This window comes from Chelonoidis abingdonii, chromosome 4, assembly GCF_003597395.2.
Source record: "Chelonoidis abingdonii isolate Lonesome George chromosome 4, CheloAbing_2.0, whole genome shotgun sequence".
Lineage (NCBI taxonomy): Eukaryota > Metazoa > Chordata > Testudines > Testudinidae > Chelonoidis > Chelonoidis abingdonii.
Window position 1 is genome coordinate 90,590,673 of NC_133772.1, and position 27,539 is coordinate 90,618,211.

General features: G+C 43.7%; 1 protein-coding gene across 3 annotated transcripts in view; it reads right to left on the reverse strand.

Annotated features, from left to right (window-relative positions):
- The window catches only part of ITPKA (inositol-trisphosphate 3-kinase A), a 54,446-nt gene that overhangs the window by 14,090 nt on the left and 12,817 nt on the right, over positions 1-27,539 (reverse strand). For all 3 annotated transcript variants that reach the window (XR_012655804.1, XM_032793885.2, XM_032793886.2), the window contains exons 2-3: positions 3,592-3,688; positions 1,389-1,602 (exon numbers count right to left, since the gene is read on the reverse strand). Coding sequence is in view for 2 of the 3 variants with exons in the window: in XM_032793885.2 (XP_032649776.1) it covers positions 1,389-1,602; positions 3,592-3,688 (311 nt within the window). In the remaining variant the exon portion in view is untranslated. The remainder of the gene's footprint in view (positions 1-1,388; positions 1,603-3,591; positions 3,689-27,539) is intronic.

Here is a 27,539-nt window from a genome sequence, read left to right on the forward strand (position 1 = left end):
CTTTGTGAGGAGATGCTCTAGGATTCTTCCCCAGTAATTGTGGGAGAACCCGTCTGTTCTGCAGGAGGTGGGGGGCATAGGAAGGCACTGAAGGGATTTAGCTGGCATCCTTACTACAAAGTGGGCAGGTTCCAGCCCAAGATAAAGTGGAGCTCGGACTTTAACCCACCCCCCAGCCAAGCTAGCAAGCATGATCTTAAAAGCATCTCCAACCCCAAATTTGCTGAGTTTACTGGGTAAATGGGAGTGCGGGGTTGGGCTGAGACCTGGATAAAAGCCTAAGCTAATTGTGCAGCAAAGACCTTCAGAGTAAACTATGCAGAGCTGGGCACAATTTCTGTCTACACTAGACTTTTTTTTAATCTTGAGTTAACTGACTAAAAGTTTATATGAGATACTTAACATGCTTGTTATGGCTCATATGAACACTCCCTCTGCATTAAGAACTTGAGTTCTCTGACAATTAACTCCAGGTAAAGAAGTCTAGTGAATCATCTGCGTCACCCGTTCACTGAGATGCATGGGATAGTTCACACTTCTCAGAGTCATTGTTCCAGGCTCTCTGCAGACTTGTTCATTTATTGGTGAGGCTTGGTTCATATTTTTTGAGGTTTTCTTCACAGTCACAACAACTAGACACTTAAAAATACAAGCACAGATTCTGGAGAACAAGACAGCAGAAACAGAGGTGGTTCCTAGACCCTGACTATCAGTCCTGTTTTCTCAGCCAGGAATAGCTGTACTCCCAGGACTCACTGGCAGCTTTGGAGAAGAGATGTCAGGTTACAATTCAGTTATCCATGTTTGAGAAGGGAATTTGACTCTTGATTTTTGAGCAATGTTTTGTACTCAGAATGGTTAATAAACTGGCCATAAGTAAACTATGTCACATGGGTTGTTTTCTTCTTTACTCTCCCTAAGTCAAGTCCTATCAGGCAGGTGCTAAGTAAGCTCACATCAATCCGCCCCACTAAATAAGTCAGACTTGGCCAAGATAGCATTTAAGGAGGAGAAAGAGGTCAGCATCCAGAGGCCAGGTAGATCACACTACTCCAGGAATGACCCCACCCTTGACCTGGGTAGGGCCACCCTATGTACAGACTAATACAGCTACCACTCTGAAACCTATGTGAGGGATCATCCTCCTTATGAGCTTCAGGAAATCTTCCAAGCAGAGATTTCCCACTGCACCAACATCTGTGTGATGTGTTTTGGGAATGACACCAACTCACTCATGTCACTAGTAGGCCCTCTTCCCAGGCTCCAACCTGAGTCCCCAGAAATGAGTGCTTCATCCATAATGCGCATCACCACCCCCAGCCCACCCATTCCCCAAATTAACCACATGTACTGTATGTAGAAATCAGGATCCTTTTCATGTCTCCCACCTGATCCCCATCTTACAGTCCATGACACAAGGCCCTTCAAAGTCAGCGAGCAAGTCATCCAGTTGAATGTATTTCTCGCCATCTCTCTCTACCACCCCATGGAAGGCAGGGACGCAGGAGCGCAGAGGATCTTTCATCAGCAGCTCAAAGCACTCCTTTTCATTCTCAGAGAAGCGCTTCAGAATCGTATCGCTGTCAGCTGCCTTGAAACTCCCTGCAAAAAAAAAAAAAAAAAAAAAAAAAAAAAAAAAAAAAAAAACTCGACACATGCTGATAAGGCCAGTCTTTGTAAGAGGGAAACACCTGCACTCCCTCTTCACTCACATCACTCTCGTGCACCAGATAAAGAGTTCCCCTGAACAGGAAAGGTAACACTCCTTGTAAAAAATAAAAGCACCCAATGCAAACACAGCTATTGGCTGTGAAAGTCCATTTGGACAAGTTCCCATACAGGAATTTATTGCTCCAAGGAGTATGGCTGGGCCAAGTTACGTTTTTTCCATGCTAAAGTATTCATAAGAGAATTAACATATCTAGCTGTGTTAAAACCCACAGGAAGTATAATGGGCCAGACTGCATTAATATGCTGACAGCTGGGCTCTTTTTAAAGCTGTCCAATGTTTCCAGTGTGGGCTGTGCTCCTGAAACCAGCCCAGTGTCGTACCTGCAGTGCTTGTGAGTAGCAAGGTGGGGATCAGTTCCTGATCATTAAACAGCAGCAATCCACAGCCAGGAGCCAAACACTGCCTCTTTAATATATACACCCCCAACACATACAACTCCACCTGCTGCAACCCCTTTGAGCCTTGCTAATCTACAGGTGCAAAGTGTAGCTCAATTGTTTTACAGCGCTGGGTTTGCATAGTATACAGTGTAAACTATACAGTGCTTTCAGGTAGACAGTGGAAGTGATTAGACTACAGCAGAGGAAGCCATGCTCCAGTCCTACAGAATGGTAATAACATCCGAGGAGAGAGATACGTTAGTCCACATGGCCTGAAACAAACTTGGGCCCTAAAGTTAGAAGCTTAACACCAGCTCTGCCTCACTTTCACTCTTTATCACACTATGACCCTGCATATTCAGCCATTACACTGGTCCTTCTCTGATGTGCCCCAGAATCCTTTGCACCAGTGCATCAGATGAGGTGCCAGGTGTAATGTTGACCAGTGTTTCAGTTCATGGAGAACTCCTGGAATCAGAGAAGACTAGCTGCAATGATGGGTCAAATCCACTTCCGGAAACCCAGATACAAGGGAACTGGAGCGGATTCATATCCCTGCTCCTTCTCCAGACAAGTGCTGGCAACCACTATATTGGCTCCTCCCACCCTCACCCCAACCAGATTGCTAACCACTGTGCTAGCACTTTGGGAGTAGGGAACGTGTAGGAATCAGCTGAAACAAGAGAGAAGCAAATCTGATGGCACCTCCTTGTATTTTGCCTTATGAATAACCTAAAACTTGACCTAGAGGCGCTTCTTACTACAGACACCAAAGTAGACTCAAGCTGCCTGAGCAGCCCCTTGCCTGCTCTTCCCACACTTGCACTGATGCACAAATGACACAGACTTTCAGCAAACACCCACATGCTGGGCTTTTCTTTACCACCAGGTTCATTTTCCTCTTCAGGTGTTAGGGTCAGAGGAGGTTTTGGGATGGATTTAGAAATGCTTTCATCACCCTGGGTGAAACACACATACGTGGAGATGAATCCTTCTTCCCACTGCAAACCCAGACACAACCCCCAGGTAAGATTGGGAAAGGCTGCTAATGGGTTCACTGGTTACATGAGTGAGGAATGAGACAGCAGAAACATTTTCCTAATCGACTAAGGAGACAGCCAGTCTCTTCCTGGTTCTTTCCCAATATATATTTTCCCCATACCACCTTCTAAGGAATGCTTTATGTCGCCACTCCTTTCAGCCTGACCTTTCCCCCAAACTACTGGCTTGCTCCCCTCCAATCCTAAGGTCTGACCTCGCCCACTTGAGAACAGATTCTTCTACTCTGCAGAGGCACATGGTGTCCAGACACAGCTGAACTGAACCAACCACCACATTACCCCATCATGACCGAAAGGAAGAGCCTCTTCACAAAATCCCCATTCATACCAATAGAAGCTTCAGGAAGATTTGAAACAAGGCTGCTGTCTGACATCCTCCTGGTTCCAGAGCCAAATGACCTGAAATTGCACCTCTCACCTGTGTGCCCAGCGAGCTGCACCCATGAATAGCGCTTCTTGAAGGGGCTGATGACTGGCAAGTTGACCATCGTTTTAATTGTATGCCATGATTTTTTCTATAATACAGAAAAGAAAAACAATTAAACAGGGCAACCTCTGAAATGCCCCTGCACCCACAATGTGCCAAGCAATCCGAAACATGTGCACTCAGCTCCGTTCAGGGCCGGCTCCAGGCACCAGCTTATCAAGCAGGTGCTTGGGGCGGCCACACTGGACTGGGGCGGAACTTGCAGATATTTGGCAGCAATTCAGCGGAGGGTCCCTCACTCCTACTCGGAGCGAAGGACCTCCCGCTGAATTGCCGCAGATCGCAATCACAGCTTTTTTGGGGGGGGGCTACTTGGGGCGGCAAAACCCCTGGAGCTGGCCCTGGCTCCACTGCCGCCTGCCTGCTCCATAAGTGCCATTAATGCCCAAGGTAGATCTGGTACTACACCCAGCATGATCACCACTGAAGAGATGGATGTCAAGCCGTGTGGGCTATTAAAGATGCTTGATTAACTTTAAAAATAAAATAAAATGCCCCCTAAAACCCTACTGGCCATAAGAAAACAGCCAGCAGGAAATTTAAAAGTGGCACTTTGTGATGCACATGGCATAGGCCTGTAATTCCCAGCATGGGTAAACCAAGGGTATGTCTACACTGGGAAAAAAAAAAAAAAAATCCTACACCAGTAAATCTCAGAGACCAACTCACTCAAGTTCATGGGGTGTGAGCTGCACAGCTAAAAATAGCAGCATGCCAACAGGAGCCCAAGCTCTGAAACCCAGTGAGAGGGGTTGGGCTTGAGCCCTGGCTCTGAGACCCATGTCTGAACATCTAGACTGCTATTTTTAGCCCGTAGGCTGAGCCCCCTAAGCCTGAGGGAGTTGACACAGGCTCTGATGTGCTTTGTGTGCCTTAGAATCATAAGATTGGAAGGGACTTCAGAATACCATCTAATCCAACCCCCTGCTCAAAGCAGGACCTTATCCCCAACTAAATCATCCCAGCCAGGGCTTTGTCAAGCCTGACCTTGAAAACCTCTAAGGAAGAAGATTCCACCACCTCCCTAGGTAACACATTCCAGTGCTTCACCACCCTCCTAGTGAAAGTTTTTCCTAATATCCAGCCTAAACCTCCCCCACTGCAACCTGAGACCATTACTCCTTGTTCTATCATCTGGTACTACTGATTCATTCTAGATTCATTCTCTTTGGAACTCCCTTTCAGGTAGTTGAAAGCAACTATCAAATCCCCCCTCTCTTCATAAGTCATGTGCTCCAGCCCCCTAATCATTTTTGTTGCCCTCTGCTGGACTCTTTCCAAATTTTTCCACATCCTTTTTGTGGTGTGGGGCCCAAAACTGGAGGCCTCACCAGTGCCAAACAGAGTGGAATGATCACATTCCTCCATCTGCTGGCAATGCTCCTACTTATACAGCCCAAAATGCCGTTAGCCTTCTTGGCAGCAAGGGCACACTGTTGACCCATATCCACCTTCTCGTCCACTGTAACCCCTAGGTCCTTTTCTGCAGAACTGCTGCCTAGCCATTCAGTCCCTAGTCTGTAGCAGTGCATGGGATTCTTCCTTCCTAAGTGCAGGACTCTGCACTTGTCCTTGTTGAACCTCAGATTTCTTTTGGCCCCATCGTCTAATTTGTCTAGGTCCCTATCTGCAATCCTATCCCTTACCATCCAGCCATACTCCCCATCCTCCCAGTTTTAGCACCATCTGTGCAAGTTGCTGAGGGTGCAATTCACCCATCTCCAGTCATTAATAAAGATATTGAGCAAAACTGGCCCAGGACCGATCCCTTGGCACTCCCACTTGATACCGGCTGCCACACTAGAATCTGGGCGCCAATTGATCACAACAATCTAGCCAGCTTCTATCCACCCTTTAGTCCATTCATCCAACCATGCCTCCAGTTTATTCTTACCAGCAAGTTAAATGTCAACGCTTGTTCTAAAGTCAAGGAATTGAACACTCCTTCTCATCTAGAGGCATTAGGTTAGTCAGGCAGACTTGCCTTGCTGGTACCATGCTGACTGTTCCTGACCACTTTCCTCTCCTCAAAGTGCTTACAGCTATTGATTCTTGACGGACTGCTCATGAATTTTTCCAGGGACGACGGAGGCTGATCGGCCGGTGTAGTTCCTGCATCTCCTCCTTCCCTTTTAATGGACATACATTAGCCTTTTCGTCTCCGGCTCCCCACTGCCATGAGTTGCAAGATCATTGCAGTGCTCTGCGTTACATCCACCACTCTTGGGCCTCTCGGATGAGGCCGTCGGCCCCACGGAACTTGTGCTCATCCAAGTCTTTTCTAAATAGTCCTGACCACTTCTTTCCAACGAGGGCCTGGTCTCTCTCGCAATATTGTGGCCCAGTGCAGTAGTCTGGGAGCTGACTTGTTCGTGGACAACGCAGGCGACAAGCAATTGAGTACATTACCTTTTTCCAATAATCCTCTGTCACTAGTGCCTTAACGTCCTTGTGTGGTCGCAGTGCAGCGCTGGAAGAGTTTCGCTAAAACAAAAACAAAAAAAAAAAAAAGCCTACCTCCACGAGGGGCGCAGCTCCCTGTGCTAGTGCACTATCTACACAGGTGCTTTACAGTGCTGAAATTTGTTGCGCTCAGAGGGGTGTTTTTTCACACCCCTGAGCGAGAAAGTTGCAGCGCTGTAAATTGCCAATGTAGACAAGCCCTAAGACTCACTGATGGGGAGGGCAGTGGCAGGGTGGGCAGGAGGCATAGCTCAGTGGTTTGAGCATTGGCCTGCTAAACCCAGGGTTGTGAGTTCAATCCTTGAGGGGACCATTTAGCGAACTAGGGTAAAAGTCTGTCTGGGGATTGGTCCTGCTTTGAGCAGGGGGTTGGACTAGATGACCTCCTAAGGTCCCTTCCAACCCCAATATTCTATGATAGGGGTTCTCACATAGATATACCCAGACACACACCAGGTCTGCTCAAGCTAATGCCTAAAAATAGCAGTGTGGACAGGGCACCATGGGAGTCAGGCTAGCTAGCATGTTGGGCTAGCTGCCCCGAATACATATCCAGGGGGTTGAGCAGGATTATACACAGGGGGATAGTCTGAGCCACCATCCATACCATACTGCTATTTTAAAGCACTCGTTTCAAGCAGAGCTAGTGCATTTCTATCTATGTGCACTGGGCATTACACTGCCCAGTGGCTACGTAGATGTACCATAGCATCAGAATCACATTTTGCATAGGATGCAGATGCTCTTGTGAGTAAATATGTATTCATACTTCTGCACACCTGAGAAATGGACATAGGAGGCCTAACACTGTAAACACCACCATCTCTCTCACAGGCCTAATCCTAATGAGCAGGTGTCATCTGCAAAGTTTCAGAGGCACAGCTACCCTTATTTCAGTTCTGGGGTCGCCAATCCCCCGCTGGCACCCACTTAAAGTAGGACACAGAATCTTATCCAGGTTGTGGAGTTTTTCATTCTTCTCCCCCTCCCCCAACCTCGTTACATTTTAACTAGAGCAGTCATTGCTACTGCCACCTTGCTCTGTCACCTCTGTGCAGCTGCTCTGTTTGAATACTATAGCAGGCAGAAGGGGAAACACAGCAGCAGCCGAGAAACAGCTGCTGAGTGGACGCTCAAAAGAAAATAGCCTTTAAAAAGAGAAGCCAAAAAAGTCTCACCCTCTGGAACTGAAACTGAGGTGAGTAAGAATAATAATCCATCATAACATTTACACAGCACTTTTCATCCTGAAGGATTCCAGAGTACTTTGCAAACTAGATGCACAGGAATCCTTTCATCCAACACTGAAATGAAGCCACTGCAGGAGTTGGACACAGCAGCTGTTTAACAACCCACAGCAAATCTATACAACATATGTTACTCAGCCTTTTGACTAGATCAAATGTAGCCTAAGCTTCGGGTGTGATTTTTTTCAGATGGCTCCCAGTGACTTTAGTGGAAGCAGATTAGGTCTATGCCAAACACTTTGGAAAATCCTATCTTTAATATCTACTGTATCCTCTATCAGGGGATTTTAGCTTACAGTTGCAAGGGAAATGATCCATCTCTAATTTCTATGATCCGAGGAAGTTAAGAATACAAAAACTGACACTGCAGAAAAAAAGTCTGTAAGCAGAATGTACTTTAACAGCAAAATTTAGCCTGCCCATCATTTTCCACCCATACTCTTTTATCTTGTTTATAATAAGGTCTTCTCTACTTATGTTGGTCAGCATGTGACTAAGAAAACACTATGGGTGACTTACAAGTGCAGCAGGAAGTAGTGCTGCTGATGCAGTAGGTGACATTTTCTTCAAAGGGTTTGTCTACACAGGAAAATTATGCCAGTTTAAGGAAAGGTATGGATTTATATATTTACCAGTATAACACACACACCACGGACACTCTTATTCTAGGGAAAAAAAGAGCCCTTTCCAGGTCAGCTTATGTTGCTTTGGTAGCAGTTTAAGCTAAGCCCCACTTATTCAGAAGAAGTGTGTCCACACAGGGAGTTATACTGGCGTAATTAAATTATTATTGTTATGCCAGTATAGTAGTAAGTTACCCACATAGCAATTCTTTAGTACTGACTAAGGACATGTTCCAGAATGATGTTAAGGGATTAGGGTGACCAGATAGCAAAAAAATCGGGACGGAGTAGGTTGTAATAGGCATCTATGTAAGACAAAGCCCTGAATCAGGACTCTCCCTATAAAATTGGGACATCTAATCACCCTAGAAGGAACATAGTGTTGCTGGAGGTGCTCTCAGAGGATACATAAAACTGAGGTCTTGGCCATTTTGGATCGTGAAAAATCCAAGAGCACTTAATGCAAAAGCAGGGATATTATCCAAACTGGAATTTTGCTAGGACACTCTGCAAGTCTAAATTCCCTTGCAATTTCCAGTGGACTTCATGTTCTTCATTATTTGTCCTAAACTATTCTGTAGCATTACGGTGTTTAACAGCTGCTGGACTCCCTCCCAGAGGTGGCTGCACTGCAGTGGTAGGGAAAATTATTCTTATATACAATTTATAAACTGTTGTGGAATCCTTCTGAATGAAAGGTACTATGTAAAGTAAAGACGTCTGATATTCTTCTTCAAGTACACAATATAGTATCTTTTTCTGCAGAGTCTACTTTCTAGCATTAGCGGATAACAGAAACTCTCTCAAAACAGTAACTACTCTTCTGTTTCCATTAAACATGGCCAAGGTCCTCAATTACCAAACAAGCAGTCAAAAATCAAAGGGCTCAGAAGACTCCCTTTGATGCAGCTTCCACAGAAATCAAGCTTTTCAATCCACCTTAGCTTTCAGTGTAGAGCTCCCCCTTTCTTATCTCATCCCCCAAGGAGAATTCAGCTGTGCCCTGCACCCCTATCATACAGATCACACACTCATCTTAATGTCCAACCTCTAACATTGAATGCTGTCTGCTAATGATTCATAATACACATTGTATCCAAAAACATTGAGAAGCAGAGCTTTTCTAGGAAAGCACGTCAGCTTTCAATGTACACAGCACATTCCAGTGGCTCTCTCTCCTCCTCCCTCCCACTCAGCCTGAAGCAGCTACAGTGAATGCTTGCACTGTGGATGTGAAAGAGACACAGCGGGCTAAATTCAGCCTTAACATCAGCAGGCATAGCTCCCATTGACTTCAACAACAACTGCACCCACTTAGACTACGGCGGATTTTGATCCGATGTGTTAGAGATGCTCCTGGAGCAGGGGCAGCTCAATGTTTTTTGCCTCCCCAAGCACGGCAGTCAGGCGGCCTTCGGTGGCCCAGCGTTGCTGCAGTCAGGTAGTGTTACTGCGAGTGATCTGCTGGTCCCGCACCTTCAGCGTACCCACCGCCCAATTGCCACCCTCACAGCCACCAGCAGCCCACTCCCCATGGCTTGCCACCCCAGGCACACGCTTGCTGTGCTGGTGCCTGGAGCTGCCCCTGTCCTGGAGTAAGCATTTGCCTTTCAATTTCTCAGACAATGCACAGACACTTCCCTCTGAAGGAAGAGAAAACATGGTGATCAGGCCATCAAGGAAAGGCCTGCAGCTCTGGAATCCAGAGAGGTTGCTGGATGTTACTATCAACAGGGATTTCCACAGATGAACTCTCCCCTCTATCCCCCATTGGAATTTCTAGAGTCCAGCCTCACTGAAGTGTCTCTGCTGGCAAGCAATAAGAGTTGAGTGCTCTTGGAGTAATGGTGTTAGTAGGAGGGTGTGGGTCTGTTGGGGGAAGAATCTCTCTCACTTCTATTTCTAAAGCAGGATCTCTTCCTCTTTGTCAGCGATGGTTTATCAGTTTTCAAAGCGCAACTTCATATAGCAATGGGAAAGGGGATTGCAGCAACTGCTTAACACACGTGCTCTCTCTGGCACTATCTATGCTCCCTTATCCCTCTGTTCTTCTAGGTACCTAATCAGTATTCTATGCCACGTGTACACATCCAGAGATGTTCCAGTTTCCCTACCCCTCTATGACCTGAAAAAGGGAAATCCTGGTTCCACTGATTCAGTTTTATCTACTTCATGGGATCAATATAGCTCATCAATAAATTAAAAGCCCCCAAAAACCAACATTAGAATTGGGATCTATGAAATAATTAGCTACTCATGTAGGGGGCCTAGATAGCCCTAAGCAGAATGCATGGTAAAATGGGGGGAAATTCCACATAAAAGTTGGATTTTTTTCCCATTTTTCAATCAATTTGAAACTTCCCAACCAGATCTAGTACCTAAGCAAGTTAGTCACAAGCAACACACAAGAGTTGGTAACAAAAGCAGTAGATCCATGATATAATTAAGTTCCACATCTTCAGCAGACAGATCTTACCAAAACTTAGCATGGTGATAGTAAACTTTAAAAATGGGGATTTGAAAAATAAAAAGAGGAAGCCAGTCAGGATGACTCTAAAAGGCAAACAAGACGACATTATAATTCTTAGACTCAGCATTGAAGCTACTGAGGAAACCCATAACAGAGACACAGATGATATGCAAGATAGGAAGAAGGTAAAGAAGGGAAAATGCCATTTCATATCAGTATCAAGCATGGAGAGATCACCTCAAAAGACAACCTTTGCACAAAGGACATTCCAATGACACTAAGACTGGCTAGGAGCAGAGTGGAAGAGAAATCATGAACTTCATGGAGGGTGATAACTCTAAGAATGAAGCTGGCAGATGGGCAGCAGTGAATTTGGGGGACTTATGGTCTGGTATAATCCTTCTCAGCTGTTCTGGATCATCTTGAGCATTCTAAGCCCTTATTAACGTGGAACAAGGGAGGCACGGCAGTAGCCCTGTTCCAGAGCAGGAACTATGGAAAGCTTGCTCTATCCTGGTGCTAAAATGCACTGGCATGACATTGGCCAACTAAGACAGGCAATTACATTGCCAACCTACTCATCGCTTGGTACACGCGGCTCCTCCCTATATGCTTGAGCCACTCGGAAGCTCTGGAGATAGACAGAATATTTCTGGCCATTGGTTCTTGCCTAGATGGCACCCCGACAAGTGCTGCTTATGGTAGGTCCATTGCTTGTGTGACCATGTTTTCTGCACAGCATCCTAGGTTCAGGATCACCCAGAATATATATATCTATATCAAATCACTGAGTTCCCTCCCTCAATGAGCCTATACTAAAACTTCGGGAGGCAGATATACTCTCCCTCCAGGGGACAGAAGAGGAAAAAGAAGATTTCTCACACACCCACAGAGTTTTGTGAAAGGCTCACACAAATGAATCCTAGTCTAACAAAAACTTATGCCTGTATATAACTTTCCTCACACAAACAGCCTCACTGACTTAAAGGCTACACATATGCACAAGTGCTTGCAGAATTAGGCCCTACTGAAACACAGAAAGTAACTGTACAAAAGTACTGGCTAATACACTAAGTAAACAAATGGAAAAATACTCCCCACTCCCAAGATCTGTCTGCTTTAATAATCTTAGGAGTTACTTGAAACTATTGTAAGTTAAAAAAAAGTCACAAAAACGTGACCTAAACTGACAGCATTCCTTAAACTATTCATTTTTTCCTCCATTCTCAGCAGCAAGGCGGAGGAGTACTTTTGCCAGATTTGGTCATTTTTCACAACAATTTTGCAAAGCTGCACTAAACACTGATCCTAGAATCCTTTTCTCAAGAAAGCCTCAGCAGCTCTTTTTGTCCGTGATCCTGCTGCTTTTTTTCCCCCTTGGAGAAATCACGCTACATAATGCAAGCCTACACAAGCCTGTAAAGAGCTATTATGACAGCAAGAAACAAAAGGAAGGGGGAAGATTTTCTTTATAATCTTTTTTTAAAACTTTTATAGAAAGAGTGAAATTAACTACGATCCATCATCACTTATACTCTGTTCCCCTCTTTACATCATTTGGGCTGCTTGTGTAACTTTTAGGCCCTGGTCCTGCAACTAGATCCATGCAGGTGGACCTTGGTCCCACACAGAGCCCCCCTGACTGCAACAGGGCTATGTATAGGCATAAGGGTACTCTCATGTGGATTCAGCTGCAGGACCAGGACCTATAATTGTTAAAAGATTACAATGTTGGTCTCAGGTTAATACTTAATATACAAGTGTTCACATAACACAAAATCACATATTGTGAAACTGGCACTGAGTGGAACCCTCGGTGGAAGTCTCTGCACTAGAAGCAAACACTTGAATGTGCATGTAGGAGGCTAACCTATCTACACATCAGTGGAGTTGGCCCTAGGATTTCAAAATAATAATAAATTTTTGACATTAGAAAATGTAGGATAAAAGAATTGCTCAGACCATTAAAAGAAACAGCATTCTGTGAGCAGGGAATGAGTAGGTAATCAGTTAAATCATGAAGAATATGATTGCATTTAGGGACTAGTGCTGTGTTTCATGTATATGAATATGTCTTTTCTTCTTGTACCACTTCGTCTTTCTCTTCTGCTGTTCTCACTCGTCCCTCGTTCTCTTTGTCCTTCATATTCATTATGGGCTAGACTCCACTACCCATATTCATTCTGGGTAATGCCTTATTCTGCAGGTAGTCCCACCGAAACCAATGGGGCTATTCAGGAAGAAAGCTACTCCTCATTGTGAATAGAGTGGCAAGATCTAGCCCTGTATAATTTAGTCTTTATTAATATTTGTCCTGAAAATTATAGCTCTTTTGAACTTTGCATACTTTTTGCAGTTTTATATTTAAGTTTTTCTGTATGTACATTTCTTCATTTAAAAAAAGCAAAGCTAATATTTATTTTTTAGAAAAAAGTTCATAAGCCTCAATAAAAATGATTTAACCATGTCTTAAAAAACCAAACTACTTAACTCTTTTGAGAGCATCACTTTAGTTTATTAAAAGTGGAATAATTCTGACATCTACTTCATTTTTCATCATTCATACTGTTTGTTTACCTTTTGCCTGTAATTCAGTTTGGAGGTGAAACTAGCCTCGTCAGTTTAGTGTTGCTTCTAAGCATTCTCTGTGTGGTTCTCACGTACTGTATTACCCGAGTGCTGCAATGTTGGACTTGCAAATGCACAAAACCTAATTACAGAGCCAAACTTACAGGGTTGGGGTTTTTTTGTTTGTTGTTTTAAGAAATTGAAACTAACCAGGTCAAATTTGGGCATTGACCATCCCATTGCATATATCTCAATCAATTAACACCTACAGTCACTCCAAAAAGGTTTCTAGAGAAACCCACTGGGACTAGACAGTTGCCAAGTCCAGGCAGGCACTAATCTAATTTAAGTAAACTGCAACTATATCTGCCTACTTATGAGTGACCATGACCAATTCCCTGCAGCATTATACCGAGAGCTGGTTATAAAGATTGATGAAATAATTTTTTTCATTGGAACTTGCCAATTTGTCAAAAATGAAGTATTCCATAGAGACAGTTCAATTTTAAAGTTCCTCTGGATTCCAGGCAGGATTCTAATGGTTTCCTGCCAGCTTACCCACCCAGCTCCTTGCCTGCTGGGGAGCCTGGGTTTCCAGAGTCCATGGCTCCAAGACAGCTGACCAGGTGGACTGCCTCAGAGCCTGGCTCCATCCCCTCTTGAAATATGGAAATCCGTCACATAGCAGAATACCTCTCTCTACCCAATTCTAATATAACAACAATGAATTTGTATTACCTAGGGAGATAGCCTCTATGTTCTTTCAATCTTGGGCTTACGCATATGACTTGTCATTCCACACTCAAGGGGTCACTTTCTCCTGCAAGACGCTTCCTGTTTGCTCCATTTCAAGTTTCCCTATCCTGCCTTGCCAAGGTACCATCTTCTGCTGGGTAAGAAGAAAAACTATTCAGTGTAATTGCTAATTCTTTCTTGGTAGTCCTGAACACATTCTTTACAACTCTGTCAACTTTCATCCTAAATTCAGCCCTACCTCCCTCCTCCCCCAAAGATTGCTCACCACCTTTTGCAAATATCTTTGTAAATCCCATCTCAACTGCTGTACAAAGATGTTTCTGCAATGTTCATAGTCATCCCAGTTCTCAAGAGGTCAGGGGAAAAGTGAGAAAGAAAGGCACTGAGCTTGTCCCTGATCAAACCCAGAGAGACAGACGGTACTGACAAAGTGTTGTCCAGCTGCAGTCATGCAAGTAGCAAATCCTACACATTTGCTTAATCCTGCTACACATTTATCTGTAGCTTGTGCGCTTGCACATAAGAAATGCAGCAGAAAGAAATGTAGCCACCTCTGGTTATGAAAAAGTTACATTAGATATCTTTTCCCTCAATAGGTACAGACCAGTTAAGTAAGGTGGCAAGTTTGTGAGGTCAGATTTTAGGCCTGGGAACAGTTTTAAAATACCAGATATGAGTAAGATTTTGATCTTCCTTTGCAACTGAACTTTCTCAGATATACAGAAACAAGTTATAACATTCTCCTCACAGCCTATTAAGATTCCAGGACTTTGTCCTTTATTGCCCAAATCAAAAGTGTTTATAAATTAGGGCTCTCTCTGTGCTCTGAGAACTGGAGATACCTACAGGACTAAAGTACACAATGAGGCAGAAATGGAGAAAAAGGATAGGGGACAATGGGGCCCTGGCCCTTCTCACATACTTGCTGGAGAGCGGTATTGGTACTTCACATTTAGGGGGAAATTCTGCACTTGGATATGGAAGTGGGACCCACAGAAGTCAATAGGGGCCCTGGGTGAGGAAGTGAGGAGTACAGTTGGCCCACAGCTAAAGACCATAAGGTCCAAAACAAGAAACAAGCCTGCAGACACAATCCAGGGCACTGGTTTTTTCTGATTTCAGTTGCCAGTTTCCCCATTTTGGCCCCTTATTAAAGGATTCCAGCACCCAGGGTTGAGGAGCTAGTGGCTGCCAAGCACATTGGCCACTTGTTAAAATCTGTAATTCATATTTGATTCAGAGACAAAATCTTTTTGCGGAGGAGTAAGTCAGTAACAGGAGTGCCACCAAGGCAAGCTCTGACAAGAGACTGAACAAACATGCACACACCTCTTAAAAGTCAAGGCTACAAGTACAACAATTGAACCAGTTCCCACGGCAAGGCAGGGCTCTTCCTGCAAATAACTTAGGTTACTACCACAGCATGCTCCTTCCCCTCACTAGGGAAGAGAGGAGAAGAAAGAGGGATCTGGTACACAAAAGAGAAAACGATTATTCCTCAGCAACCCTTCCAGTTGAGCCTGTTTGACACCAGACAACGAGGTAGGTAGGCCTAGATTCAAAGCTTAGTCTACTATGCTGACTTTCACCTCCGTAGTCAGGCCCAGAACCCTACAACAACAATCTACTGGAATTTGGGGGTTGCAGTTGTAGATAATGGGCCACATCCTGAGCTGTCATATGTCACCGTAGCTCCATTGACTTCAATGGAGCTAGGCCAATTTACACCTAGCTGAGGATCAGGCCTAGTAACTGCAGCCCACTTTCTGCCACTGGATCAATGCTGCCCCAAGAGTGACTGGCACTGACCAGAGAGGAAGTAAAGTCAGGGTGGCTGGATGATGCGCTGATTCAAGCATATCACTGAGCAACCTCTGCTAGTGGGACTCCTTTGGAGCCCTAACCCCACTGATATTAACACACTCCCCCCCTACCCGTGGAATCCCCAAGGGAGAGGCAGCAACGTCAACACTGCCTGCCTTCCAACTGAGTGAATATCCCTGTGGTGCAGGGATGCCAGCTGCAGCAGGGAGATTTAATCTACACCTCCCCTTGCCAACATGGCTGATTTTAGCACAAACCTAAGGAAGAATGGATGGCATTGGAAAAAAAAAAAACCCAAGTGTGTGTATTACAGGGGAATCTCCCAGATCAGTGTCGCTAATCAGACCACTAAGCAATAAGTGTTACTACAGCTCAACCTCACTCTCTCTATCTCTCTCTCCCCTACCACTACAGCTCAACCTCTCTCTCTCTCTCTCTCTCTCTCTCTCTCTCCTACCACTCAACTTGTGAAGATATTAACAGACTGCACCCAACCCTTGATGCTTCCGGTTTCTGCACTCAGCCATGGCTGAGGGACACAGATGCTCACCCATGCTTCAGCAGGTGTATCCTCTGTCTGCCGGGTTCTGATTTCCTGTTTGTACTACAGTCGGGACGGGCTGGCTAGTCATTCCGAGTGATGAGAAATATTCAGTGATATAAGCCAAAACAAAACAAAAAAAAACCTTGCAAGACACAAACCTCGCGTCCCCACATTTTCCCCTCCACCATGACTCAGTGCATTACTTAGCACAGTGCATAACCCCTTTGATGTACTGCTCTTAAGAATGCTTGGCAAATCTGCAGAACACTCGCAGTGACTAGGGGAAGCAGGACCTTCAGCAAAGAAAAACTGGGCGATACGAGGGGGAGACGAATTGATGTTCAGCATGGGGCAGAGTTCCTAAGAGCATGTTATCTTCGTTTCCAGCACACACCTGGATTCATTCCATGATTCCAGATGTACACTCTCTGTGGTGTGGAGAGGGAAAGCACAGCAGAGATCCTGCTTGCTATTTTGTAATTCTGGAACAGTAACTGCTCCCTGAACAGGGCCTAGGGTTAAAAATTTATGAATCTTAAAATTAAATAATTTAGCAAACAGAATTAAAGTCTCCGGATGCATGTGTGGCATACAACTAAAACTGACAGGTTTTGACCACCTTCTCCTCCAAAGAAGAACTTCAAAACCACCAACTTAATTCACCTCACCATTACCCTCCTCGAATAATAAATGAGCCTTGCATCAGGACATGGTGGTCAGCAAACTAGAGTACTGTTGGTCCATCAGGGAAGCAAGCTCCAGAGCAGATGGCCCTTGGTCATGTCTCTAGAGGTCAAACGTTGGGACTGTTTGCATAAGCACGGGAGTTTCTCTCAACAGCCTCAATGGTGCAAGGGGAGAGAGCTGGGCTCTGAAGTATCTTCTAAATACCTGGAGCAGACATCTTTGTCACACCCTCAAAATGCTTCCCGTTACCTATCATCACCACCTTCAAGCTGTCTGATGTGACTATTTCACTCAGGAACTGGGAAAGGAAAAAAAACTGCACTGTTCAGGTCCAAAGAACAACACAGAGCTAAGTGCCTTTCAGTCCAACACCTCCCACTGTCTCCCAAAGTGTCATCACATCTATGTTGAAGAGGTGGGGTGGCAAAATGGGATCGTGTGGCATCCAGTATGAGAGCCCTCAAGCAGCTGCCTTCATTGTCTAATCAATGCATTATAAATGGACAGATGTGCAATTTCCCAGCATCATGATCCAGGGTCCCTTAGAAGGAAAGACTAGAGCAAGACTCCATCGACCATTGCCAGTGCAAAAGGATAGTCAACAATACCTCATGAAATAGAGGCCACTGACTGATCTAAAAGCAATCAGCATGGACACTTGATTTCTGCCCATCACTAGAAGAAGGTCTACACTACAGTGGCACAGCTATGGAGCTGCATCTGCGCTGCTAAAGCACCGTAGATGCTGCCTACATTAATGGAAAGGGTTTTTCCATCCACAGAGTTAACCCACCTCTCCAAGAGGTGATACATAGGTTGATGGAAGAATTCTTTTGTCAATCTGGCCACATCTACACAGAGGGTTAGGTTGACCTAACTAAATCAGAGGTTGTGGAAATTTTTCACAGCCTTGAGCAATGTAGCTAGGTCGATCTAATTTTTAAGTGTAAACCAGGCATGTGTTCCTTAGCAAGTAAAACCACAGTTTCCATATCAAAACCCAGGCCAAAAGCCAAGGAAGTCAAAGGACATTATATGGCATCAAAGCTACTTAGTCACAATATTTTCTTTCAGTTTCATCACCAGGATATTAAAGTCAGTGTAATAATTTGCAAGAATGTTGGACAATTGTTAGCCAGAGTGTTAGAAAGAGAATATTTCTTCAGCTGGGGCCAAGAATTGCTCATTTGAGGAAAGCTGATACTTTTCCCTCCCATAGGAAGGCACAAGCAATCTCTACTAACAGTCCTAGTACTTCATCACCACCACGACACTTTGCTTTAACACTCTGTAAAAGGCATCAGTCCAGTTGTAGTGGCAGGATGAGCCTCTCCCATACCCCCCAGAATCTCAGCAGAACTGAACAAAATTGATCCAGAGAATCCCCCTTCTAACATGGTCCTGAGATGGTCAATCCTGAAGGAAACTGATAATATACAAGATAATGGAACATTCCTCACAGCCGGATACAAATTGACTCACTTTCAAGGCAGAGGCAGTCAAGATTTAACCAGGCTGTCCACCACCTGGAACAGTTTTGCTGGCAAACTGATCATCATTTAGCAGATGGCATATAAAAACTTTCCTATGCTTTAAAAATAGTTATAGCACAAGACTTCTGAGGTTGCCACACTGACACAGAAAATCTCTAAAATTTATAACTTCTGCTGTGCTCTATGTACATCATCTGTCGCAGATCATCTAATGCCACAGTAACCCAAGAGGTAAGGATGTTTAGGAGAGATGATGTTGATAGTCAAGAACAAAATATCACAGTGTCCCTGTAGGCCATCAAAAGAATGGACCCCCAGCTATGTAGCATAATCCCTTAGTGATGTCTGAAATCTAAACAGATCCATCATTCTCCATGGGCAGACCAATATAATAGGTCCAATAGCCAACACAACCAAGAGTGGTCAGGGTGAAATTAATTATATGCAATGTAAAATATAAATGTACTTACTACAAAATGCCAGTGTTGGCTCTGCATAACAGTCAGAGATATGATGCATGGGCAATGAGCCAGGAAAGATCCTAATTCGCCCAGGGGTATGCACATGGCAGGGGAAGGGGGTGTGCTCTGCATCACTCATTAGGACAGTGCAGATAGTTAGCCCTGCTCTACCAGCTGGCACAGAGCTGGGGACTAAGTCATGGTTCTACCCCTTTGGGCCACCCTGTGGGTGATTTGCTTACCCTGAAGAAATCTGTAGTTAAAGTAGAATGCTGATGAAAAGTGAGGAAATTCCCAAGTCTTAATACTGCCCCATTATCCTTGAACATGCTTCCCCATCTGCCACTCAGATACCTGCCACATACCAACATTATCAAAGAGAGAACTTTGCAGTTTTCAAGCCAATATGATCTCATCAGCTGCTTATGGGCCAGAGATATTTGCCTTCTCAACCCAATGAGCATGGATCAGAAACCACATATTTCATATGTTAACTGTACCACAGGCTGCCTCCATCCATCCTCCTGCAATGAGCACTGACCACACAGTGTAGTTCAACCGCCCCATACTGACATACACACTAGAGGCTAACCACTACCATGTTCACCTAGACAGACACACAGGCCATAAATACATTAGTACCAAACATACTCTCCCAATACCTATCGGAGTTCCTCCCCGTACCTAAAAGCAGGGCAGGGGACATATGGGTTATAACATCATACGATGAAAGACTACAGTGTTGTAATTCATGTATGCAATAGGAAAGAAGGGGAAGGATGACAGCAGAGTTAGAGCTACGATAGGAACCTTAAATGTGATATTCCTAACATTCACATCATTGGTTTGTTTTGATAACTTCATGTTCTAAAATGTTGTGAATAAAATAAATTAATGATCCATTTACAATTAACTCTCGCCAAGTAAGATGTGTCTGTAAATTAGCATTTTTTAAAAAATAATTGTAAATATGTGAATCATTTATGGATAAGTGCATCTTCAAAAAATTTAAATACACAGAGATGTTTTCTTCCCAAGTACAAGAAATAAACTCCACTAATGAGTGTCCAATAGTTACGGCAGGGGACCAGAATTTATGGGTCAGAGCTCTGCCACCAACTCACTGTGTGACCTTGGGCTAGTCATATATTCTCTCTGCACTCCAGTTTCCCCAGTCAGAGAGAAGACCACCTATTTCACAGGGGTACTGAAAGGGCTGATTCATTAGTGCTTGTAAAGCATTTTGAGACCTTCAGATAGAAGCCAGTGTACCGTGTAAGTGCAAAGTGTTATTGAAATCTAAAAAATAAATGCTGTGAAAGGGGCTGATCCAACATGCAGATAGTAGTAACAGTTCTTCTGCTGCTGTGCTAATCTACCACAAAGCAAAGTCCAATATTCCATCTCACTTCTCCGCCTTTGCGTCCTCCAGACCAACACCCCATACTCCTCTGAAAGGTTACAAACAAACAGTCACTGTTTCATCTAGTATGTACTCTAAAGTATAGATAGGGCCCAGCCTCTGGAAAGGAATGCAACTGTCAACATACCATGACATCATTACTAAAGGGGTGTGGTATTTACCTACAGGAAAGCTACATCCTTTAAGCAATTGCTTTGCTTAATAACCCACCACTTTAAGGTTGTCATTGTGTGAGTGTTCCAAACCACTGTCTTAAAAGCAGGGTGGATAAAAATCAATGATTTTTTTAACCAGTATTTTTTTTATTTAAATCAGATTTTTTTGATAAAATGCTTTTGGAGGGGGAAAAAAAAAAAAAAAAAAAAAAAAAAAAAACACATCTAAAAGACAATTTTAAAAAAAAAAAAAAAAAAAAAAAAAAACACATCTAAAAGACAGTTTTAATTAAGATAGCTCAAAAAGATCTCATCATGGAATAGAGATTATAAATTCTAATTCTATAGTATGAGACAATATATTCATGTAATGTTTAAGAAAAGTTTTTTAAACAAGTTGCAATAGTTCATGGATTAGGGACCCAATTTTATGGGGTTCCAGGCGCTTCTGTACAGATTATTTAAATTAATATATCTACCTACCCCATGGGACTCAGTGCTCAGTCTAGAAGATACTATCAGAGATGCTTAGTTTTGCAGTTCTCAAACTGTGGATTTGTCTCTCCAGAGACAACATGCTTGTTAACAATAAAAATGTTTTAAAAAATAAAACAAACAAACAGACCTCAACCCTATTGTCCCTCTGCAAGTTTGTGTACAGAGTCAATCCCTTACCTCTCTCTCTAAAAGTGCAAGCTTTCAAAAAGTTCAATGAATAGAAGATTGTTGGGGGCAGAACAGATCTGGACAAGGAGAAGTCTGGAGATAAATGTGAGAAGGGAGGGACAAGCAGTAGAAAAAGTGAAATTGGTGAGCAGCATATGCCAGAAGTCTTGAGGTCTTTGAGTGTAGCCTTCATTGAGATCTACCACACCATTCTCTCACTAGAAGGAAAACCTATAATAGCAGCAGGCTGTAAAAGAGACCCAGTTTGGGAATAAGAACCATTCAAGAAATATATGTTTGCCGATAATGTTTTAAAGAAAGTCACACCAGTGCACTGGTGGAAGTCACTTAGGCACTTGAATTCAGAGACTGTTGAAGTGATAGTCTCACTTTTACAGCAGTAGCTTCTTCTGTCAGTATAGAAAGCATATTTTCGTCCTTTGAACTAATTCATTCCAGAAATCATTTGGAACCTGAAAAAGCCGGAAAACTTGTTTTTCTTTTCCAGATTATGAACAAATAGGAAAATGAAGGTGAAGATGGCTGAGTTAGCTGCAGAAGCCAATATTTTAAGCTTCTCATGTTGACCTGGCTGATATAGTCGATTTAATTTTTGTTTTTTAAAAATATTTAACAATTTTATCAAACACAAACCTGATTTTAAAAAAACCTGAATGTTTAACTAAATTCAAAAAATTCATATGCTTGTTTTGTTAAAATATTGTATATTTGCTGTGGAAGAAAAAAATATCCAGAATATATAATGTTGTTTTAGTTAAATAAAACAATTTAAATGTCTGCCCGGTGATCTTCTCCTCCGAATACAGCATAGCAAGAAAATCCTCCAAATATTAATGATTAGCCTGCTGAATTGGAAATAATTCACCTCCCAATGACTTCATAAATATCTGCTTCAATTACCTTTGGTAAATGAAATAACCAAACATTCATTCATGTTCTGATATAGCTGTAAAACTAACCTGACAAGTTTTCAAAATAAATCACTTTAAAAATGTATCATCTGTACCTTCTAAAAATGAAACCTACATCTCCGAGTTGTGCAGAATATGTATTAAGGTTATAACAACCAACAAGAATGCACTTTTATGTAGAAATCCATGATTAAATCGAGTCTTCCTGATTAGTGATTTAAATCAAATCCACCCTGATTAAAAAGGGATTTATATTACTTCCTCATACAGTAAGTTTTGGTTTTATATCAAAGCCGGGCGAGCAAGTCTGCTAACTCCAGTCAGGAGCTGGGCTTCATGGCTTAAGCATCACAAAGAGCAGGACAACCAGAACTGAATGAGTATGGAGAATTATAGAAGACAGCAGTTCTTCCAGGTCAGCAAGAAAGGGTGTATGCAGACCAGGCCTGAGTGTCTTTGTATAGCTGCAGACCTGATCCAGAAGTCTGTCAGAAACACACCAGTCACACTCTGGCTTCCACCAACCTAGGTTACTGCTTGCAGAGTGACCCCAACACATTCCCAGTCCTGATTTTTCCCAAAAACACTGTCCAGCCCTCTCCTGCACAGTCCAGATATTAAGATTCATTGCCCCTGTAAGGAGTCAATATTCAACAGTTTGTTACATTAACTAGAGCTATGCAAAAATTCAGTTTAAACACAGCACTGGATTGGTTTAGATTAGAGGTAAAACAAGTTCATTAACAAAAGAAGATTAAGTGAATTCAAGTATTAGAAAGTTAGAAACCGTTACAAGAAATAAAAGTGAAAACATGCATCCAAAAGTCTAAAACTTAAATCAAACAAGTTTTTGTTCGAGCTTTCTTTAAGTTGGCCTTTCACACTCACAGTCTTCCAGGAAGATGGTGACTGACCCTTTCCTTAGTCAGGATCTCTCCCAAAGGCCCAAAGATGCTGGTCTCTTTGTCTTCTTAGATGAGAGAGAGCACTTAGGGTTCTCTGCCCCCCCTTTTTATATATATATATAATCTAGGAACCTCTGAAGTGGATTCTTCTGAGGGTTACTCTTCAACACCAAGTTTATTCAAGCAGTAAAGACAGTGACATGGAGTCTGCTGGTGAAGGAGGCTCCATGCTCTCTCTCCTCACCTGTGTTTGCTGAAATACAAATTTGCTTTCTCTCCTTCTATATTCTCCTTCTGCTGTCTTGTGGACCCTATTTGCTACTTATACATAAACATGTCTATCCTAAACAAAGGAATGTGCATTTATCTCAGTTTAACAACTTTTGCCTAAGCAGGACTGTGTGGATTTGAACATGTGCTAAGATCATCATACAGAGGATTTCATACCTTCACATATAATGTTGCTACATACATTTCATCGTGATGTTACTGGCCAGCGAGTCACCAGCATTCAAATGATATCTCAACAAGACGTATTTTGTATAAAGATTATTACAGTGGTGCATAGGGTGTGAATACAGTGGAGCTTTTGCTCACATACCCCCAAGGCAGTGTTGGGTCTGTTAGTGAAACAGTAGGAAACATACAGGATAGAAGGATTCCCCTCTTGCCCCAGGACCACTATGCTCAGGGCTATGTTCTGTCAATGGACTAGCATAGGAAAGAGAAGCTGAATTCCTCTCCTAGCCCCTCAGATGAGGGATTATTTAAAATGTTCCCTTCCAGACAATAGCCTTGATGCAAGGGGTTAATTCAGACCTGACGTAAGCGGCTGAGAGTCAGTTGAAGTCAAAGAAATCATACCTGCTTGCATCAGACTTGAAACTGACCCAGAGTGTCTGGGTTTCCGAGATACTGTGGATGTGTATGCTGCTCTGTGTGTGTGTGTTGCGATGAATAGTACTTTCTCTGCCCTCAAGGTAAACAAAGGGTTTTACCATCAAGATCCTGGGGATCCCTCACCTTTTACAAACACAAATGTCAATTGCAAATTAAGAAAATCTGTTTACCCTGCTAAGAAAGTAAACACATGCAGCTTACATGTGGTTACTACCTGTCATTCTGTACCTCACCCCTTCAATAAAATAGAGAGCCACAGAAACATACTTTACTACCATGGACTCCTAGCAGCAGAACTGCAAGCCAAACAGCCTGCCTTGCAGAACCATACAATCTAGTTGACTAAAAATTTGGAATGAGCAGCAGCCTCCATGCCAGACTGGAAACAGACAGCAGAATTCAACAATGACCAACAACAATACTCCAAACCACAGCAGCTGAGGACAGGAAAAGTAAGGTCACATATAAAATGTCACTGCAGATGGATCATGGTTCATAGTGCATGCAAGGAATGAGCAGGTCACCCAGGCTACTTCGCAAGCCAAGATTGAATTTGCTGCCCTGTCTGTATCATTTTTCTTAGTGAAACATACAAAGAAAATAATTTGCTTGACTTCATTCATTCCATGCCATCCCACCTCCTACACATCCCACCCCCTGACTCCTCTCAGACAGAATTGCTAAGCCTGGCCTCACAATTTGAGGGCTTAAAGCAAGATTGGGAACACAATGCTTAAATATTTCTGTGATAAGTGGGGAATAAATTCTAGACAGACAGAGAAAGAAGGGAAATTAGATCAAGAATTACTTCCCACTCCAGTCCGGCTGCCAGACTGGGAGAAAATGTATAATCTGACCCTACTGTGGGAGTCTGGGCTCAGGTGGGACTTAGCAATCCAGTGAAGGATCACTGGGATCCTAAGAGTATGTGGCTTTCCCCAGTCTCTGGTCCCCTGGTTGGAGGGGGAACGTCAGGCCTTGCCCCTTTGGTCCTGACATGATTCCTGTGGAATCAAGTCATGAGTTGCTGAGACTGGCATAGGCCCCTAAAGCACAGGGCCTCAAGCAGTCATTTGAATTGCTTATAAATCCACTCTGATAGGCTGGAGAGATCCTCACAGACAGGCTCTCTGAAAGCATTTATAAAAGGTTTTATTATCTTGTCTGCAGAGTCCTGCTGGGACACCCCAGCACCTGGGGTAATAGCCATGAGAGGACACAAGGGAGCCAGCGATTTCCTCCTCCAGGGTCTTCTCCTGCAGATTTTACCACTGGAAGGGATGATCTGGCCGTAAGCAAGGACTATAAGGAGTAATTTTATTAATCTGTTTGGATTTTTACCAGAAGGTAAAAGAGGTGTTTATTCCTGGACGTCAGGTGCCCTTACCAAACAGCGAACAACCAAAGTGGATCAATTACAAATCCAGCATACCTGATGCCCAGCATTTTGCATTGTATTAAGCTGACGATTGGGGAGGTTGCCTCGTTTCTCAAGACTAAAGTCTCCTCTGACTAGAGCTGACCCATTGTGGAACCAGTATCTGTTTCCTTCCAGGATTTGTGTGGCGTGAAAAAGCAGGGAGTCAGAATCATTCTGAATCAGGAGCCCCTGAGAGGCAATGCTTATCATGAATACATTTACCCCACCCAAGGCCCATGAACAACAGGATTTCTATTAGCAAACAGCCAATTTGCATGCACAGATGCTGTTTGCTCACCCAAATTCTGTCCTTTCTATCTTCATCTGATACATGAGTGCACAGCTGTGGGGACAAATTCTGAGGCCATTCGTCAATATTTACCCTTTCATCATCACAGTATTGAACATGCATAAAGCCAGATCATCCCTGGCCCTTGGATGGATGCAGTGAGGAAGACACAAGGAACCTTCCTGCCCCTACATGTGTTATCCACATGGGGACTGCAACTTGTGTGTCCCCCCCATCCCCCAAGGAGTGCTGACACCTCAAAAGGGTAGGATCAAGAAAGTGGTAAGGCCATGCCAATTTCCCCAGGCACCAGCCCATCAAGCTGACTGTCTTAGGAGCAGGGTGCACCATCCAAAAGCAGGGGTAGTCAATAGGCAGACCGCAGGCCAAATCTGAACCACCAGATGCTTTTGAACGAATCTCGAAATCTTATTTACTTCCCCCCTGCCCCCAGAATTTGGATCTTGACTATACCTGGACCAAGAAATTTGGACCTTGACAAAAAAATAATTGACTACCTCTGATCCAAAAGGATGTACTGGGGAATGGCTGTGCCTCTTTGAGCCCCCTGTGAGCCTCTTTGAGTTCCAGGCCCCCTTTTTAGAGCTGTGATCAAGTGACTAACCTTGGAATCCCCATAAACTTTGGAACCTGCTTACTTTACTGATGGCTGTTGCTGTTGAAGGTCAGTCAGAACATCCAGGGCACATTGGCATCTATTTGAAATGTGAAAGTGTATCAAAGGTTTTTCTGTGAGTGGGATAAAGCAGGATGTGAACCTGGCTTTAGCTTTATGTTGCATTTGAGCTTCAGGCTTGTCATAAACAGATAGTAGACGTTAATAAAATAGAAGTACTTTATCTCTCTTTTGACTGTAAAGGGTTAACAAGTTCAGTAAGCCTGACTGTCACCTGACCAGAGGACTAATCAGGGGACAGGATACTTTCAAATCTTGAAGAAGGGAAGTTTGTGTGTGCTGTTAGTTTTTGGCTGTTGTTCACTCTGGGGGCTCAGAGGGACCAGACGTGCAACCAGGTTTCTCTCCAATCTCTCCGATACAGGCTCTTATAAGTTCAGAATAGTGAGTACTAGGAAGATAAGGCGAGTTAGGCTTATGTTTGTTTTCTTTATTTGCAAATGTGCATTTGGCTGGAAGGAGTTCAAATTTGTATTTTGCTGAAAGGATTTTAATTTGTACTTGTATACTTAGGCTGGGAGGGTATTCTCAGTGTCTATAGCTGAAAAACCCTGTACCTAATCCATCTTAAATTTACAAAGATAATTTTTACTGTTTTTCTCTCTTTAATTAAAAGATTTTCTTGTTTAAGAACCTGATTGTTTTTTTTATTCTGGTGAGACCCCAGGGGACTGGGTCTGGATTCACCAGGGAATTGGTGGGGAGAAAGGAGAGAAGGGGGAGAGAAAGGCTAATTTCTCTCTGTGTTAGGATTACTGTTTCTCTCAGGGAGAGTCTGGGAGGGGGAGAGAGAAGGAGGGGGGAAGGTGAATTTTCCTCTCTGTTTAAGATTCAAGGAGTTTGAATCACAGTATCTTCCAGGGTAACCCAGGGAGGGGAAGCCTGGGAGAGGCAACGGTGGGGGAAAGGGTTTACTTTCCTTGTGTTAAGATCCAGAGGATCTGGGTCTTGGGGTTCCCCGGGCAAGGTTTTGGGGGGACCAGAGTGTACCAGGCACTGGAATTCCTGGTTGGTGGCAGCGCTACAAGTACTAAGCTGGTAATTGAGCTCAGAGGAATTCATGCTGGTACCCCATCTTTTGGACGCTAAGGTTCAGAGTGGGGAATTATACCATGACAAGGCTGATCTCTGCATCTAAATCAAATATGGGCAAACTATGGCCTGGGGGCTGCATCCGGCCCTTCAGACGTTTTAATCTGGCCCTCGAGATCCTGCCGGGGAGCAGGGTTCGGTGCTTCCCCCGTTCCACACATGCTGTGGCTCCTGGCTGCCCCTATGCGTAGGAGCCGGAGAGCAACATGCTGCTGCTTCCAGGAGCTGCTTGAGGTAAGCACTGTCCGGAGCCTGCACTTCAGC